The sequence below is a fragment of the Anabrus simplex genome, chromosome 1 (genome assembly GCF_040414725.1).
Source record: "Anabrus simplex isolate iqAnaSimp1 chromosome 1, ASM4041472v1, whole genome shotgun sequence".
NCBI lineage: Eukaryota > Metazoa > Arthropoda > Insecta > Orthoptera > Tettigoniidae > Anabrus > Anabrus simplex.
Window position 1 is genome coordinate 1,131,952,543 of NC_090265.1, and position 16,111 is coordinate 1,131,968,653.

The following is a 16,111-nucleotide window of genomic DNA, read 5'->3' on the forward strand; positions in this document are numbered from 1 at the left end:
CACTCATGTAAAATCGAAACTTTTTAAAATATTTTCAACCATGATGATGGAACTAAGAGTCCGAAAACCGGTGTTGTAATAAAATTTAGTTTACTGATACGACCGTCTATGATTAATTATTATAACAACTAATTGTAAAGATGTGTATATTTAATTTATGATAGGCTGTTCTAAATTATTATCTTTATATGTGGGGTTTTTAGTCATCTATTTCACATTATCATCCAATTTCTTTGTATCATGGCAATAACGAAAACTGAACGAGTTAAGTATTGAGTAAGGTATTACAACATCACCCGTATTAACAGCTTGCAGTAAATTTCCAGTAGCCCGAGGTCAGGCGACCGGACACGCAATGCTAAGTATAGTCCTTCGCCAGGAAAAGGACATCATCAAGATTTCAGAATTACTTAGACAGTTAGAATTTGTCAACTCCCACTTTTTGAAGCTGGCTACCTGACGCTTACGAAGCCCGCGAAATTTCAACCTATGTGAATGAACGTTACGAATCAAGATGATGGATATACTGCGATGGAAGGAACAAGGGATAGAACATCAGATCATACTCGACCATGTGATATGAGGGAGGTAGTTTTTAGAGCCTATATACCTCAACGACAAGAGGTCGTGAAGGTTTTTACGTCGTAATAAGAGAACATCTTAACGTCTTAGTATCAGAACATCACAACGTCTTAATACGAAAACATCTTAACATCTCAGCGTCTGAACGTCTTACCGTCTGAAGGTCATGATGATAGAGGAAGAAGTTCTTTCTCGTCGTTCTTATCAAACGAGAGAAGACAGGGCAGATAACAAGAGGAGGTTCTCCGTTTAGTTTACAAGTCCACTTCGCATCTGAGTAGGGCACTGCTCAAAGTTACTCTCATTGAGAACTGACTATCACAATGTCGATAGATAAAGTTAGCAAGAGACCGGTTTTGACTTGACTGGAACAGGAGATAATTTGGTTATATCTTTAGTTACGCTGCATTTCTGTAACACGGAAGAATAGAAGTGTATTCTCTCCATGAACGTAACCCAAAGTGTTTTTGATATTGAAATTACGGCTCAATACCACATAATGTAATGAGTATAAGTGGGAGTGTTAAGGTCAGGAAAGTCGTTGGCCAATTAGTGGGCAATGCACGAATCGGAAATAGGACTGCTACTTACTACGAGAGATGACCACGGCAGTACGAGAGAACCATCAAACAACAGCTCCTACATCGAAAGTAACCAGATACCAGAATCTACAAATTATGAGCTAATGGCATAAATTACTGCAAGTCCTTCGTAACAGTATATTTTATTAAATTTTATTTCATTCAATTTTTAGTTTGTTTGCGATACGTTCAGTTTTTTAAATACACCGTCACGTTTATCATCCAAATAAATCGTTATTTTCTTTTAATTGGTACTTTCATAAATGCCGCCTCTGTGGTGTAGTGGTTAGCGTGATTAGCTGCCACCCCCGGAGGCCCGGGTTCGATTCCCGGCTCTGCCACGAAATTTGAAAAGTGGTACGAGGGCTGGAACGGGGTCCACTCAGCCTCGGGAGGTCAACTGAGTAGAGGTGGGTTCGATTCCCATCTCAGCCATCCTGGAAGTGGTTTTCCGTGGTTTCCCACTTCTCCTCCAGCCGAATGCCGGGATGGTACCTAACTTAAGGCCACGGCCACTTCCTTCCCTCTTCCTTGCCTATCCCATCCGATCTTCTCATCCCTCCACAAGGCCCCTGTTCAGCATAGCAGGTGAGGCCGCCTGGGCGAGGTACTGGTCATACTCCCCAGTTGTATCCCCCGACCAAGAGTCTGAAGCTCCAGGACACTGCCCTTGAGGCGGTACGGGTGGGATCCCTCGCGAAGTCCGAGGGAAAAACCGAACCTGGAGGGTAAACAGATGATGATGATGACTTTCATAAATTCTTATTAATGATCCTTATGTCCTCGGACACTCCCGGCACTAAAAGCCATACGCCATTTCATTTTTTCAATGATCCTTAGTTTCCTAGTTTGAGTGTACATAATGGTTAGTGTTCTGTCACCCCACCTCAGGGAGTATCTAAAGTCTCATTGCATATTACTATTAATTATCAACTATTGTCTTCAAGCCATAAGTATGAAGGCTGGCACCCAAGAGGTATTGTTTATGGAGAGGGAAATGAGCGAGTATTTATTTATATTAAAATTAAGGTGACCCGGAACGTCACAGCAATTGTTAAGTACGAGGACATCAGCTACGGTAAGACGAAGGACATGAAATGACCCAGAAAAAGCACTTGGGACCAAAATGTCAAATGGCAGCCACGAAGCAGAAATCTACTCCACGTGTATAAGTATAAGGAGCCGTGACCGAAGGATGGAATGAAGGAAAGAAGGAAGGAAGGAATCAAGGAAGGAGGGAAGGAAGGAAGGAAGGAAGGAGGGAGGGAAGGAAGGAAGGATGATACAAATACCAGGTTAATAGAGGCAAGGAAAAATTTATCTTAAGGCCGGAAGGGAAGGAACTTCCCAGCATCAAATGCATATTTCGGAAAACCACAGTTCAAAAAAAAATTGGGGAATATGTCCTTAAACGTATGCCATGCTCCACAAATCAACACCTCACACCCAGGTATATTAGCAACTAAACCTTTGTTCTTTACCTTTGATACATACAAAAGAACATCGATGGATTCGCGTTCATTTTCAGAACACAAACGGAAATGTCCAAATAGGGGCGAAAACAAGGTGATAACAGTCCTCCAGCGCGGATTTTTATCTCAGTTGGAAAGCTTCAGTATGGTGAATGAAATGGCGTATGACTTTTTTTTTTTTTGCTAGTTGTTTTACGTCGCACGGACACAGATAGGTCTTACGGCGACGATGGGACAGGAAAGGGCTAGGAGTGGGAAGGAAGCGGCCGTGGCCTTAATTAAGGTACAGCCCCAGCATTTGCCTGGTATGAAAATGGGAAACCACGGAAAACCATTTTCAGGGCTGCCGACAGTGGGGTTCGAACCTACTATCTCCCGAATACTGGATACTGGCCGCACTTAAGCGACTGCAGCTATCGAGCTCGGTCGTATGACTTTTAGTGCCAGGAGTGTCCGGCTCGCCAGATGTAGGTCTTTTGATTTGACTCCCGTAGGTGACCTGCGCGTCGGAATGAGGATGAAATGATGATGAAGACGACACATACACCCAGCCCCCGTGCCAGTGAAATTAACCAATTGTGGTAAAATTCCCGACCCTGCTGGGAATCGAACCCGGGATCCCGGTGACCAAAGGCTAGCACGCTAACCATTTAGCCATGGAGCCGCACTTCAGTATGGTATATGTCCTCCACGAGCATTTATCAAAGCTTGGCACCTACGTGGCATGCTCCGTATGAAGTCGACGGAGGTCACGTTGCGGTATCAAGTCGCATTTTTTAATGAAAGCCTGTCCGAGGTCTTGGAGAGTCTGTGGTGGAACAGGACGCCCACGAATACGTCTTGCAAGCCCATCCCACACATGCTCGATGGGATTAAGGTCGGGACTCACTGCTGGCCATTCCATCTCTTGAATGTCCAGTTCTCGCAAGGCAGCTCTGGTGATGCGCGCTACATGAGCCCTGGCATTGTCGTGCATGAATTCGAATTCTGGGCCAACACCGTATGCAGCAACCAACACATGCTGTAGCAGTATCTGCTCGATGTACCCCGCAGCGGTAAGATTACCACGGACGACGACAAGATCCGTAAGGCCATCAATACTGATGCCACTCCACTCTATCACACAACCTTGTCCGAATCGGTCTTCCTGGACAACATTTGACATGTACTGGTCACCACGGCGTCTCCATACACGTTGACGTCCATCACGCTGTGTCAGGGGAAATCTGGACTCATCTGTGAACAACACAGGTCTCCATTGGCGAAGTTGCCAGTTGACGTGGTACGAGCAAACACAAAGCGAGCTGCGCGATATTGCTACGTTAAACGGGGCACTCGAACAGGACGTCTGGGTCGTAAGGACACTTCTCTTGACCTGTTCCTTACTGTCTGGTCAGACACCGTGACTCCAGTGACCCTCCTGAGGTCTTGTTGCAGTTCTCTGGTAGTTGCTGAACGACGCCGCAACGTACAGATGGTCAGATGTCGGTCATCGTGTGGAGTTGTCATGCGTCCACAACCTTGTCCAACCCTCCTTGTGAACTGACCTGTCTCATTGTAGCGAGTCCACAAGCGGTGAATAACTGACGGAGAGACACTGAGATCCAGATCAACACGACGAAAAGTCCATCCTTCCTGGATCAAAGTGACGGTCCTTGCGACTTGAACCTCATAAAGATGTCTCCTGGGATGTGCTGGTTGACGTACAACGTGCTCAAATGACCGCAGTAGTCTGTGTACCTCAAATGAACACACGGACGCACCGCTATTCACTTTGTTTTGAGGAGTCACCTGACAGGTTAATGCATGGCTACGCCTACAGATGGAGTATAACTTCGATTTGACATACCCTGTGTAGCTAAGGTCTCAGGGTATGCTGTACGACAATTGGAACGCCATGAAATGAAATGGCGTATGGATGTTAGTGCCGGGAGTGTCCGAGGACAAGTTCGGCTCGCCAGGTGCAGGTCTTTCGATTTGACTTCCGTAGGCGACCTGCGCGTCGTGATGAGGATGAAATGATGTTGAAGACGACAAATACACCCAGCCCCAGTGCCAGCGAAATTAACCAATTAAGGTTAAAATTCCCGACCCTGCCGGGAATCGAACCCGGGACCCCTGTGACCAAAAGCCAGCACGCTAACCATTTAGCCATGGAGCCGGACATTGGAACCTCATCTACCAAATTAACGTTCACATACCAGACGTTACAAAACATGTTCCCCCAATTTTTTTTAAACTATGTATAACACTTCCTGCAAGTGGCACATGGACTAGGCAGAATGCGAGATGACGAAGTAATTCCAACAGGAGAAATATAAAAAAAACTGATCAGGTAGCAGAGAAACTAAGAATACTAAGACCAGAGGGAGAAAAATGCTAGAGCGAAATCATTAAAGAACGAAATATACATATGAGACGGTGCACACGGGAATTGATCCTTATAGAGGGCGGAATTTCGGACAGTAACAATAAAAATGGACAAGGGTGTAGAAATTAGTACAGGATAGAACTAGGATTATTTTTTAAATTATTATTTAAAAATAATTTAAGTCATTGGCAAACATGTAAAACTGATCAAATGAGTAATACTTCTCTGCTGGATACATCTGGTACTTCTCTCAAGGTTACGGTACGCACCCAGTATAGTTGAGAGTTTTCAAAAGTTCTTAGATACGAGAAAGCTACTGTAAGTCAGGAAACACACACACACACACACACACACACACACACACACACACACACACACACACACACACAAAACTTAGATTAGTATCAGCTATACTGAAGTGAAGTGAAACAAATAAATAAATAAATAAATAAATTAATAAATAAATAAATAAATAAATAAATAAATAAATAAATAAATACCAGTGAATAAATTTAAGGAAGTAGAGTACATTTTCCTCTGTGCGTGGAGGCGGTAGAATTCAGCACCGGTATCCCCTTCCTGCCTTAAGAGACAGCTAAACGGGGACCCTCCAAGGGCTCTAATCCTGGAAGCGTTGGTTTGGGGCCTCTAACTGAGCATGGCACTGTTTCCCCGACTTGTGCGAGATTCGTCACATTCTTGGTCACCACTTGTTCTCTTCCGACCTAAAATATCCATTTTCACGCCCTTGGTAGTCCTTTCCTTATCTTTGCCGATGCCCTCATTCTTCAAAGTGTTTGTTGCTATTCTTTTCCTCTCATAGTCGTATGGCTTTTAGTGCCAGGATATCCCAGGACGGGTTCGGCTCGCCAGGTGCAGGTCTTTCTATTTGACGCCTGTAGGCGACCTGCGCGTCGTGGTGGTGGTGGTGGTGGTGATGTTGATGATGAAGACAACACATACACCCAGCCCCCGGGCTATTGGAATCAACCAATTAAGGTTAAAATCCCCGACCCGGCCGGGAATCGAACCTGGGACCCTCTGAACCGAAGGGCAGTACGCTGACCGTTCAGCCAACGAGTCGGACACCTCTCATAGTGTTACGACAGGACGGCTGTCCTTATACAATCATGTTCATAAAAAACAGAACACCTTGAAAGACTAGAGATAGTAAGTTCATATTCACAGGACATCTTCATTAGTATGTTCTGCAGAAACGATTAGCATTTCAGTCACCTAGGTTCAACTTGTGTCCTGTTGCCTAATAGGCATTGGTTCCTCCAAGGGCACTGATAACTTGTTCCATGCGTGATGGCATCGACGCGTATAAGGCGTCCTGGGGTATAGCCATCCAAGCTGCATTCACGTGGTTCCACAGTTCATCTTTGGTGGTTGGCATCGGGTCACAGCGCCGCACCCGTCGTTTCACCATATTCCACACATTTTTTATTGGCGACAGGTCAGGTGATCGAGCGGGCCAGGGCAACAGTCTGACATCCTGTGACAACAAGAAGGCACGTGTTCGTGCAGTAACATGTAGTCGCGCATTGTCCTGCTGAAATATGGCGTTTGGGGTGTCGTGCACAAAGAGTACGGCTACAGGTCGTAGGATGTCACTCACGTATGTCAAACTGGTCACAGTGCCTGGACACGCACCAACTGTGCTTTGTGGTTGTACCCAACAGCACCCCTGTAGTCGCGCATTGTCCTGCTGAAATATGGCGTTTGGGGTGTCGTGCACAAAGAGTACGGCTACAGGTCGTAGGATGTCACTCACGTATGTCAAACTGGTCACAGTGCCTGGACACGCACCAACTGTGCTTTGTGGTTGTACCCAACAGCACCCCACACCATAAGGCATTGAGCTGGCAGTCAATGTCCTCTCACCCTGTCTGCGGCGAACCAAAATGCGGCCATCAGTTTCAAACAAACAGAACCTGGATTCGTCCGAAAACACTATCTGCTGCCATTTCTGTCCCCAGTGACGTCGTTCCATACACCATTGCAGTCTAGCATGTTTATGCACATTAATCAAAGGTAGGCGGAGAAGTGGGCGTTCGCCGGTAACCCAGACCGTAATAAACGGCGACGGACTGTCACTCCTGATAATGTGAATATGAACTCCTATCTCTAGTCTTTCAAAGAGTTCTGGTTTTTATGAGCACGAGTGTACTAACAGCAATCACCACGTTTAACAGAGTATGGTCTTTATTTTAACAAAGTTATCAGCTCTTTACAAGTCGGTCGTTATAGGCAAGTTAAAGTAGAGTTCAAAAAGAGGACTGCCTCGGATTTGAACTCGTTTCTTCTTGGTTCGCCAGAAGTCTACGATGCTATTTCGTCAGAACGATAATCGTTTCCAAGCTTCGTCTAACAACTTTAGACTGGGCGAGTTAACCGTGCGGTTAGGGGCGCGCAGCTGTGAACTTGCATCCGGAAGATGGTGGGTTCGAACCTCACTGTCGGCAGCCCTGAATATGGTTTTCCATGTTCACACCAAGCAAATGCCGGGGCTGTACCTTAATTAATACCACGGTCACTTCCTTCCCACTCCTAGCCCTTTCCTATGCCATGTCACCATAAAACCTATCTGTGTCGATGCGACGTAAAACAAATTGAAAATTTTAAAAAATCTTGAGATGGAAGACGTCTGTGTTAGAAAGCTTCTCAGCCACAGTCAAAATTCCTGTTTTTCTTGGGTACAGCAGTACACTTTCAGAATGTGTGCGCAGCTATCAGCTTGCATTCGGGAGATAGTGGGTTCGAACCCCACTGTCGGCAGCATGAAGACGGTTTTCGGTGGTTGCCCTTTTTCACGCCAGGAAAATGCTGGGGCTGTACTTTAAAGAAGGCCACGGTCGCTTCCTTCCCACTCTTAGTCCATTTCTATCCCATCGTCGTCATAAGAACTATCTGTGTCGGTGCGACGTGAAATAAGTTGTGAAAAAAAGTGTGCCAACTCTTAAAACGCATGGTTAAAATTAATATCATTAGATAGATTCTTAAAATAGTTTCTTCGGAACTATTTAGGTTTTATGTTGCCCTGATGCAAGATTCTTGAGCCACCAGACTTCTTATTCTTATTCTTCTCCTTCTTTCCGGCATGTTTCCCAATTTATCAGAGTGAGCACTTCACCTGGATTTGGCCCTGTTTTACAGTTGAATGTTTTGCGTGATGCAAACCCCACGTGGAGAGAAGTATTCACTATTAAGCAATAATGTGGCGGTTCGCAATGCGGTGCTTTGTTTGCATAGGTAGAGAAGTGTGTTAAGATGAACACTAACACCCAGTTGCCGAGCCACAAGAATAACCATACGCAGTTAAAAACCCAGCAGAGAATCGAACCCAGGGCTCCCTGAAACGAAGGCCAATTTGCTGGCTATTCATCTAAATACCCGGACCACAGCTACTGCGAACTGAACAAAAAATTCTTGGACGGAGTTTAAAATAGAAGTTATTGTTTTAGGAAACTGGGATGACAACAATGTCGAGTGTAATGGCCAATTATTTTGCGCAGGAATGCCAGGTTCAGCTAACGATGAGGATAGTTTAAGATGATTACAACACCCAGCGACATACTTCTCCGGTTAACTAATCGCCGAACATTAAAAAGAAGTGGATAGGGTACATACCGAAATACTTGACCCTATACGTGCCTCTTCTTTTTGTTTTCTTCTCCTAACCAAAGAGCGGTAATGGGTAGACATTTGCATTGTGCACCTGAACATTTAAATAACATTCTTGGGGCCTAACTAAGCGAGGACAAGGACTACAAACTACGGTAGGGAGACGACGGCGGAAAGCTTCAAAAGGACAGAGAGGAGAGAGCGACACAAGGGTTAAAATAGTTTGGTAGCGTGTCGCTTCGGTTCTTGCAGTAGAGCGGCGGTCTTTGTCCTTACCAGCAGTGATTGGTGGACCCTCACTGCAGGGTATCAAGGAGGTAAATCCCATTCCTCTCACATTTCCTAGACGAATACGGTGGTTCGTGAGAAAGGTAACACGACTCGCTTCTGAGAGTTATGCCCAATTTTCTTCGAGAAATATTCTGCACTGAATTAATTTAATATTTACATGTCACAAAAACACATTACTATACTGCATGCAGAGCGTCCACAGACCTACTTCTGTACTAATAATTAATTAACTAAATATAAATGTTAAGATGTGTGTATATATACTGTAGACTATATATAAATCCCTATTCTGTCTGTTTCAACAGACCAGAAACGAGAAGGCTTCAAGAGCTGAAACTGGTACCAGTGTTTTATGTCTTATTTACAAGCAAAAAGCAATGAACATTTCACAACCTGACTTTTGTACCTTTCTAAAGAAAAATACGTTTTTATCAGCGAAGTTATTGCACAAATTCGCAATGATGACGTAGGTACACACCTATATCTATCGGCATGAGTTCGAACTATGTACATCCTGACTTCTGTTGCCTTCCACAAACATATTGAGCAAACGGGAACGTTTGAGAAACTCAAACTGGTACCAGTTATAGGTTACAAGAACAAAAAGTGATGACCATCATCACGGCTGACTTGATCCCTCGCTGCGCTCCTTATACCGGCCTTGACAATCGCTTGTGAAGCCCAGCATAAAGCTGTAATTGGAAAGTTTCACCATAATGCCGCTGGAGCGCTGGCCTCCTAAGTCTCTGACAGGAAACTCTATACCGCAAATTACCGCATTTCCATTTTCATTTATATTGTTTTATTGTTGAAAGTGTGGGTAATGTGTTCGCAATGAGGTGTTTGTTGGCTTGTTATTGAGAGTTAATAGTTATGCACTAATTAGTTTACTTTTTTTTTTTTGTATAGTGTGGTGACTTGATTTTTTTAAATTGTGTTTACAAATCTTGGAATATCTGATATTGTTGTGCGCCTTTTTGTACTTCGAAGAGAAATTTTCTGCCAAAATGAACAAATGTAATGAGTAGCTCAAAGAGATTTCTCGCCGTAACTTCGTCTTAAATAAGAATTTTAATTTATGCGATAATTATTTTTCATTGTGTAGTGTAGTAATTTGTTTTTCTTTAACTGTGTTTGGATATATTGTAACATGTATTGCTGCGTGCCTTTTTGTACTTCAAACAGGAAAAAGAGCAAAGGGACATATCATTTCACGAATTCCCTGTAGACCAGGACAAAACCAAGGAGTGGCTCAAAGCAATTTCTCACGATAAGTTTGTCCCTAACACTAATTCTGCTTCGTCTGTTGCCTGTAGCCTTCATTTCAGGAAATCATTTCAAAGCTTTTTGCATTTTTCAGAAATAATATATTGCTTCCAACTACAACTAACAAGCTGACACAAAGCTGAGAACACTACGTTGAAAACTATTGAAAAACAATCTGATGAATTCTGATATTGTTAAGATTCCTTTTCAAATATCAGTCTCACTTTAGAACAACTAGCATAAAGTGGAGATATGCCTGAAGGAGAAATGGCATTACAAGTACAAGGATGACTGAAACACATTTGTTTGTAATTTAGCTCCCTGCAACCATCCTTGAATTACCACTTCCATCGTAGTTTTCCGTTTCTATTTTCGGATAGGCCTATTTATTATTCGCAAATTTTCTTTCGTCCACCTCTGTGGTGTAGTGGTTAGTGTGATTAGCTACCACCCCGGAGGCCCGGGTTCGATTCCCGGCTCTGCCACAAAATTTGAAAAGTGGTACGAGGGCTGGAACGGGGTCCACTCAGCCTCGGGAGGTCAACTGAGTAGAGATGGGTTCGATTCCCATCTCAGCCGTCCTGGAAGTGGTTTTCCGTGGTTTTCCACTTCTCCTGCAGGCAAATGCCGGGATGGTACCTAACTTAAGGCCACGGCCGCTTCCTTCTCTCTTCCTTGCTTGTCCCTTCCAATCTTTCCATCCCCCACCAAGGCCGCTGTTCAGCACAGCAGGTGTGGTCGCCTGGACGAGGTACTGGCCATCCTCCCCAGTTACATCCCCCGACCCAATGTCTCACGCTCCAGGACACTGCCCTTGAGGCGGTAGAGATGGGATCCCTCGCTGAGTCCGAGGGAAAAACCAGCCGTGGAACGTAAGCAGATAAAAGAAGAAATAAATAAATTTTCTTTCATTGAATAATTCTTTAGGTGGAATCATATTTGCCACATGACAGCAACACAACGCACTTTTCCGTGATAATCTGAACTTTAGCATTAAAACACTGAGAAGTAGGAACCATTATTCTCTCACTGAATTTTTATTGAAATTTCTAGTGCAAGGTATGAATGAAATGTAATCTGAAACTATATATGAAATTAAAATGTAAACATGTTTGAGTCAAAATATTGATGTTATCCATACATCGAATATTTAAGTAGAAAAAATACGACTTTTATGTTTTGACCACACCCTCTTCCTGACAGCAGCAGTTGAAGAATTTTAAAACTCTAATTGAACAATGACTTTTAATCTCAAAGTTAACATAAGAAGACAAAAGTATTATGGTAAGTATCTAAATGCTAAATGCTATGTATCTAAATGCTATGGATAATAAAAGTAATTACTGTTATTCCTCACAGTTAATGAACGTCAGATGGACTACTCCATCTCTCCACAGTTTAATTTCACGTCGTTATTTTGGCAAATATCAACGAAGGTTGCCTTCAGGATTAATCATTTTAACAGTATTAGTCAATGTAAGATACTCCTTCATTCCTCAAAATTAACATAAATTGGCAATCAAATTCAATATCGGAACGTTAAATGGACTACATCACCTCTCCGCAGTTTCATTTCACGACATTATTTTGGCAAATATCAACAAAAGTAGTCTTTAGGATTAATCATTTTAACAGTATTAACCTATGTAACATTCTCCATAACTCTAGATTACGATAAATCGGCAATCAAATTCAATATGTATTCCATAGAGGAGTAGGCATTTCTACCACCACGTGTCGAGCTATGAAACTACTCCGATTACAGTGCGTGGACCCGATTGTCAAGGCCGGTTAAATTGGTACCGGTTATAGTTTTTTATGTCTTATTTACAATAAAAATGCAATGAACCTCTCATGACCACGACTTTTGTACTTTATTAAAGAAAAAGTACGTTTCTATCAGCGAAGTTATTGTCACAAATTGGCCATGATGACGTAGGTACACAGCTATATCTATCGGCATGAGTTCGAACTACGCACATACTAACTTATGTTACCTTCCGCAAACATATTGAGCAAATGGTAACGTTTGAGAAACTCAAACTGGTACCAGTTATAGGTTACAAGAACAATGCAATGATGTCCATAATACTTGAACTGTTCAGTGAAAAATACTATCAGTGAAATTAATGAAACTTTTTTCCCCCCATTTTCGTGTTTACCTACATCCATAAGCAAAAAATATATCAGACCACCTGGTACCCATGGTCGTTAACGCATTGTCTCTATACTGTCTGGCACCGTGGTCATCCGGTTCGAGCCCTGTTCGTTGAAAATGGTTTTTTGTTTTTTTTACCATCAGAATGTTCGCCGGCAGGGTAGGGGAACTGGTGTTATACAATTTATAATCACTAAATTGCTTTCCAAAAGCCTGGATTAAATTACAAATCCCTCTGCAGTGCTCCTATGGAGTGAGGGCTTTTAACGTTGTTGATGGTGATTAGTTTTGGACAGTTGTGTGTAGCTTTCGGTGTCCTAAAGAAGTACAGTATGTAGCTTTCTCAAGAGTACGCAGATCCATGGAGATCATAGTACAACTGCTAACTACGTCTGCACTCAATATGGTTTGTAAGAAAATATTACAATACCTATTTTCATTCCATTCGAATGCCGTATAAAACCTGCAAACTTTTATTCATAAGATTTATTAACAGTCCATTTAGAATTTCCAATTACTTTACAGATAATAATTTTGACTGTCGAAGACAGATTTATGTACTAGTGGTACTATAAATCTAATCTGTCACGGAAACCTCACTGATCAGTTGTACCAGAAATGCCATCTAGCGGAGATGAATAAGAGCAGAAGAGACGCATCTACCGCCGTCTCGAACCTCTTATACTGCCTGCTCTATGCGAGGCTCTTTGCGAATAGGCTGCGACAAAATTTCCCCGCTAAATGGCAGGCACTGACGCACAAAGTTCTTAAGGCCTTTATGACGATAGCCTAAATAACACTACGCAGTTAAGTCATCTCTGAAGCTCATAAATCACATCAGTAATATTACATATCGGTAATATTACCTGTATGAAGTCGTAGTTGGCCTCATCATGTCACAACTTAAGGTTTTCCTGGATGAAGGCTTGGATTGATACACCGGACGGCTAACATATTGTGTTCTTGCCAACGCAATATCAGTTAATAGAGGTCTTACGAACTTGGTTAGGATAATATCACTAACAGTTTTCTGATATTCTTTGACCTCACACTGTAACATAACACATTCTGAAAGGGAAGCAGTAGCAAGTCCTCGTCTTACGCTCGTAAATTTGAAGGACTTCCGACAGTAGAGCACGGCTGCTTCAACATACTCCTGCAGATGCTTCACCAGAGCAACAAAACAAGGTTTCGGGTATCGAAGTCCTCCTCTGACCTGATACATAATCAGTTCCATTTAGTGGTTTTGAAGCTATAGGCCAGAGATGGCAAACCTTTCCCAACTAATGTGTGAATTAAGGTGTAGTTTATTCATTTTTACTGTCTAGTGCAGGGCCTCTCAGGGTGCATGCGCTTGGTGCATGCACTGTGCACGGTGCAAAAGACGACTTCGCTTGGTTGACCAGAGTGCAGACTCCCCTCCACGATTTGGAACAACAGCGCGGTCTCTCTCTTTCCCCACGCCTATCTCGCTCGCTCCCCCTGTCTCCCTCTTCCTCACTTGCTGCGTAGCGCTCCAAATCCGAGCCGAATTGAGCCGAGTTGAGCCGAGCTTAGCCGAGTAGCCCAGAGACGAAGCGTTGGTCCGAGCCGTGCCGAGCGGGAGCGATGCACAGTGCACGGAGCTCTTGCGCCTCGATTTGCACGCGTGAGATTTTGGGCGTTTGAGAGGACCTGTTAGTGTGCCATCGGTTATTTTCCTTTAAAATCATCATGAACTGCCCTCATTTGACTTCATTTAGGTATAAATCCATTCGACTGAATATTTTACGATTTTATTCTGCAAACATCACTAAAAATTACATTTCAGAAACGGTAAATTTTAAGAATAAGTTATATTTTTGCTTTAACCTAATATAATTAGTAAAATATATGTCCATAGAATTGTGACATATTTATTAAAGCGTAATGTTAAAATATGCTATGTTGCTAAATGTTCGACCTATTTATTACATGTTAAAAACATTAAAATACGTTAGCATGTTGTGCGGCGTGCCATAGAAGTCGTGTTCGCGTGTCATAGGTTTGCCATCCCTGCTCTAGACAGTGAGATGTTGCTGACGCAAATGTCACACTCCATCCTCTCTTCAACAACACGAACCAAGTACCCACAAATTAGAATTTAAGTTTATGTTTCTAGATTGATTGGGATATTATCATTTGGATGTTTGAGGTTGCCCAAAATGTATAAACATGAAGACGTTTCCCTTGTGATTGCCCGTCACAATTCTTATCACAAGGAATCCATTATCCTCCACGGCTATTGTCACTTTCTGAAATAAGCTGTTAAGGTGTAAAGGTTAAAGATGTGAGAGTAATCTGAGAATATCCAACTACTTCCTTTATTAGGACCTGACAGCCACTTTTCTCTTAATTCCCGTCTAGATGGCAGTTCATGGAATTGTGTATCTTCTGGCTGTTTACCACCTTGCCGAGATTTGCAAAATGGTACACAACAGTTGAATATTTCGGAGAAAACACTTATATACCAAAAATCTAAAATCTATAACTTGCACAAACGGAAGAAAACAAATACACTTTAAAATAACTTTTAATATAGCCTATCTATAAGCAGTTCTTCTTCTTTATCTGTTTACCCTCCAGGGTCGGTTTTCCCCTCAGACTCAGCGAGGGATCCCACCTCTACCGCCTCAAGGGCAGTGTCCTGGAGCTTCACACTCTGGGTCGGGGATACAACTGGGGAGGATGACCAGTACCTCGCCCAGACGGTCTCACCTGCTATGCTTAACAGGGGCCTGGCGGGGGGATGGGAAGACTGAAAGGGACAGACAAGGAAGTGGGAAGGAAGCGGCCGTGGCCTTAAGTTAGGTACCATCCCGACATGTGCCTGGAGGAGAAGTGGGAAACCACGGAAAACCACTTCGAGGATGGCTGAGGAGGAAATCGAACCCACCTCTACTCACTTGACCTCCCGAGGCTGAGTGGACCCCGTTCCAGCCCTCGTACCACTTTTTCAAATTTCGTGGCAGAGCCGGGAATCGAACCCGGGCCTCCGAGGGGTGGCAGCTAATCACACTAACCACTACACCACAGAGGCGGACTCTAGTTTTATTCCGGTGTAAAACTTCCTAGATTCCTATTTGACAACATCCATGGTCTTAGGACCAGATCTAGACAAAACCAACTCGAGAAAATAACACTAGGTTATACAAGAATGTCATGCTATAGAATAGAATTATCTGGAGACGTTACAGTCAGATGGTTAAGAACAATACCTTTGTAGGTTATGGCATTGCCGTGGTTCCTGGAATTGGTTGTGATTATCTCTACTCCGTGGGGTCCATAGCGGATCTGGCGCACAGCGGTGTTGAGCTTTATGTCCAAACCCTCCGACAGAGCCACAGGAACACAGGAGTAGCCATTGCGAACTGGAACAAAAAGAAACATACTGTATCTTAGTACCAACGCGTGATACTCCCGTATAAAATTCAATATCACAACCAGATCAGGAGGCATCTCCATACGGATCGTTTTTTTCACTGTTATTTACTTTTCTCTCCTTCAGAATGTATGGTTGTAGCTTTTAGCTACTCTAGACACACTATGAATCTACAAAGTCAAAAACAATCCAACTACTTCTTTCGTACCAATATTGGTGCTGTGCCTAAAAACGGCGTTTTTCATACCATAAATAGCCAAATTTACCAGCGATACCGGTGTTGGGCCTTTCTGTGGTATTACAGTTCCCCTAATGCGTCATAATCAGTTAAGTATCTTATAACTAAAGTATTTATTTAAGTGT

General features: G+C 43.1%; 1 protein-coding gene across 1 annotated transcript in view; it reads right to left on the reverse strand.

Annotated features, from left to right (window-relative positions):
* LOC136858224 (lysine-specific histone demethylase 1A) overlaps positions 1–15,831 on the reverse strand; it is a 149,664-nt gene extending 133,833 nt beyond the window's left edge. The window contains exon 1 of the mRNA XM_067137613.2: positions 15,585–15,831. Within this exon, the coding sequence (XP_066993714.2) occupies positions 15,585–15,831 (247 nt within the window). The remainder of the gene's footprint in view (positions 1–15,584) is intronic.
* Positions 15,832–16,111: the final 280 nt, after the last annotated feature.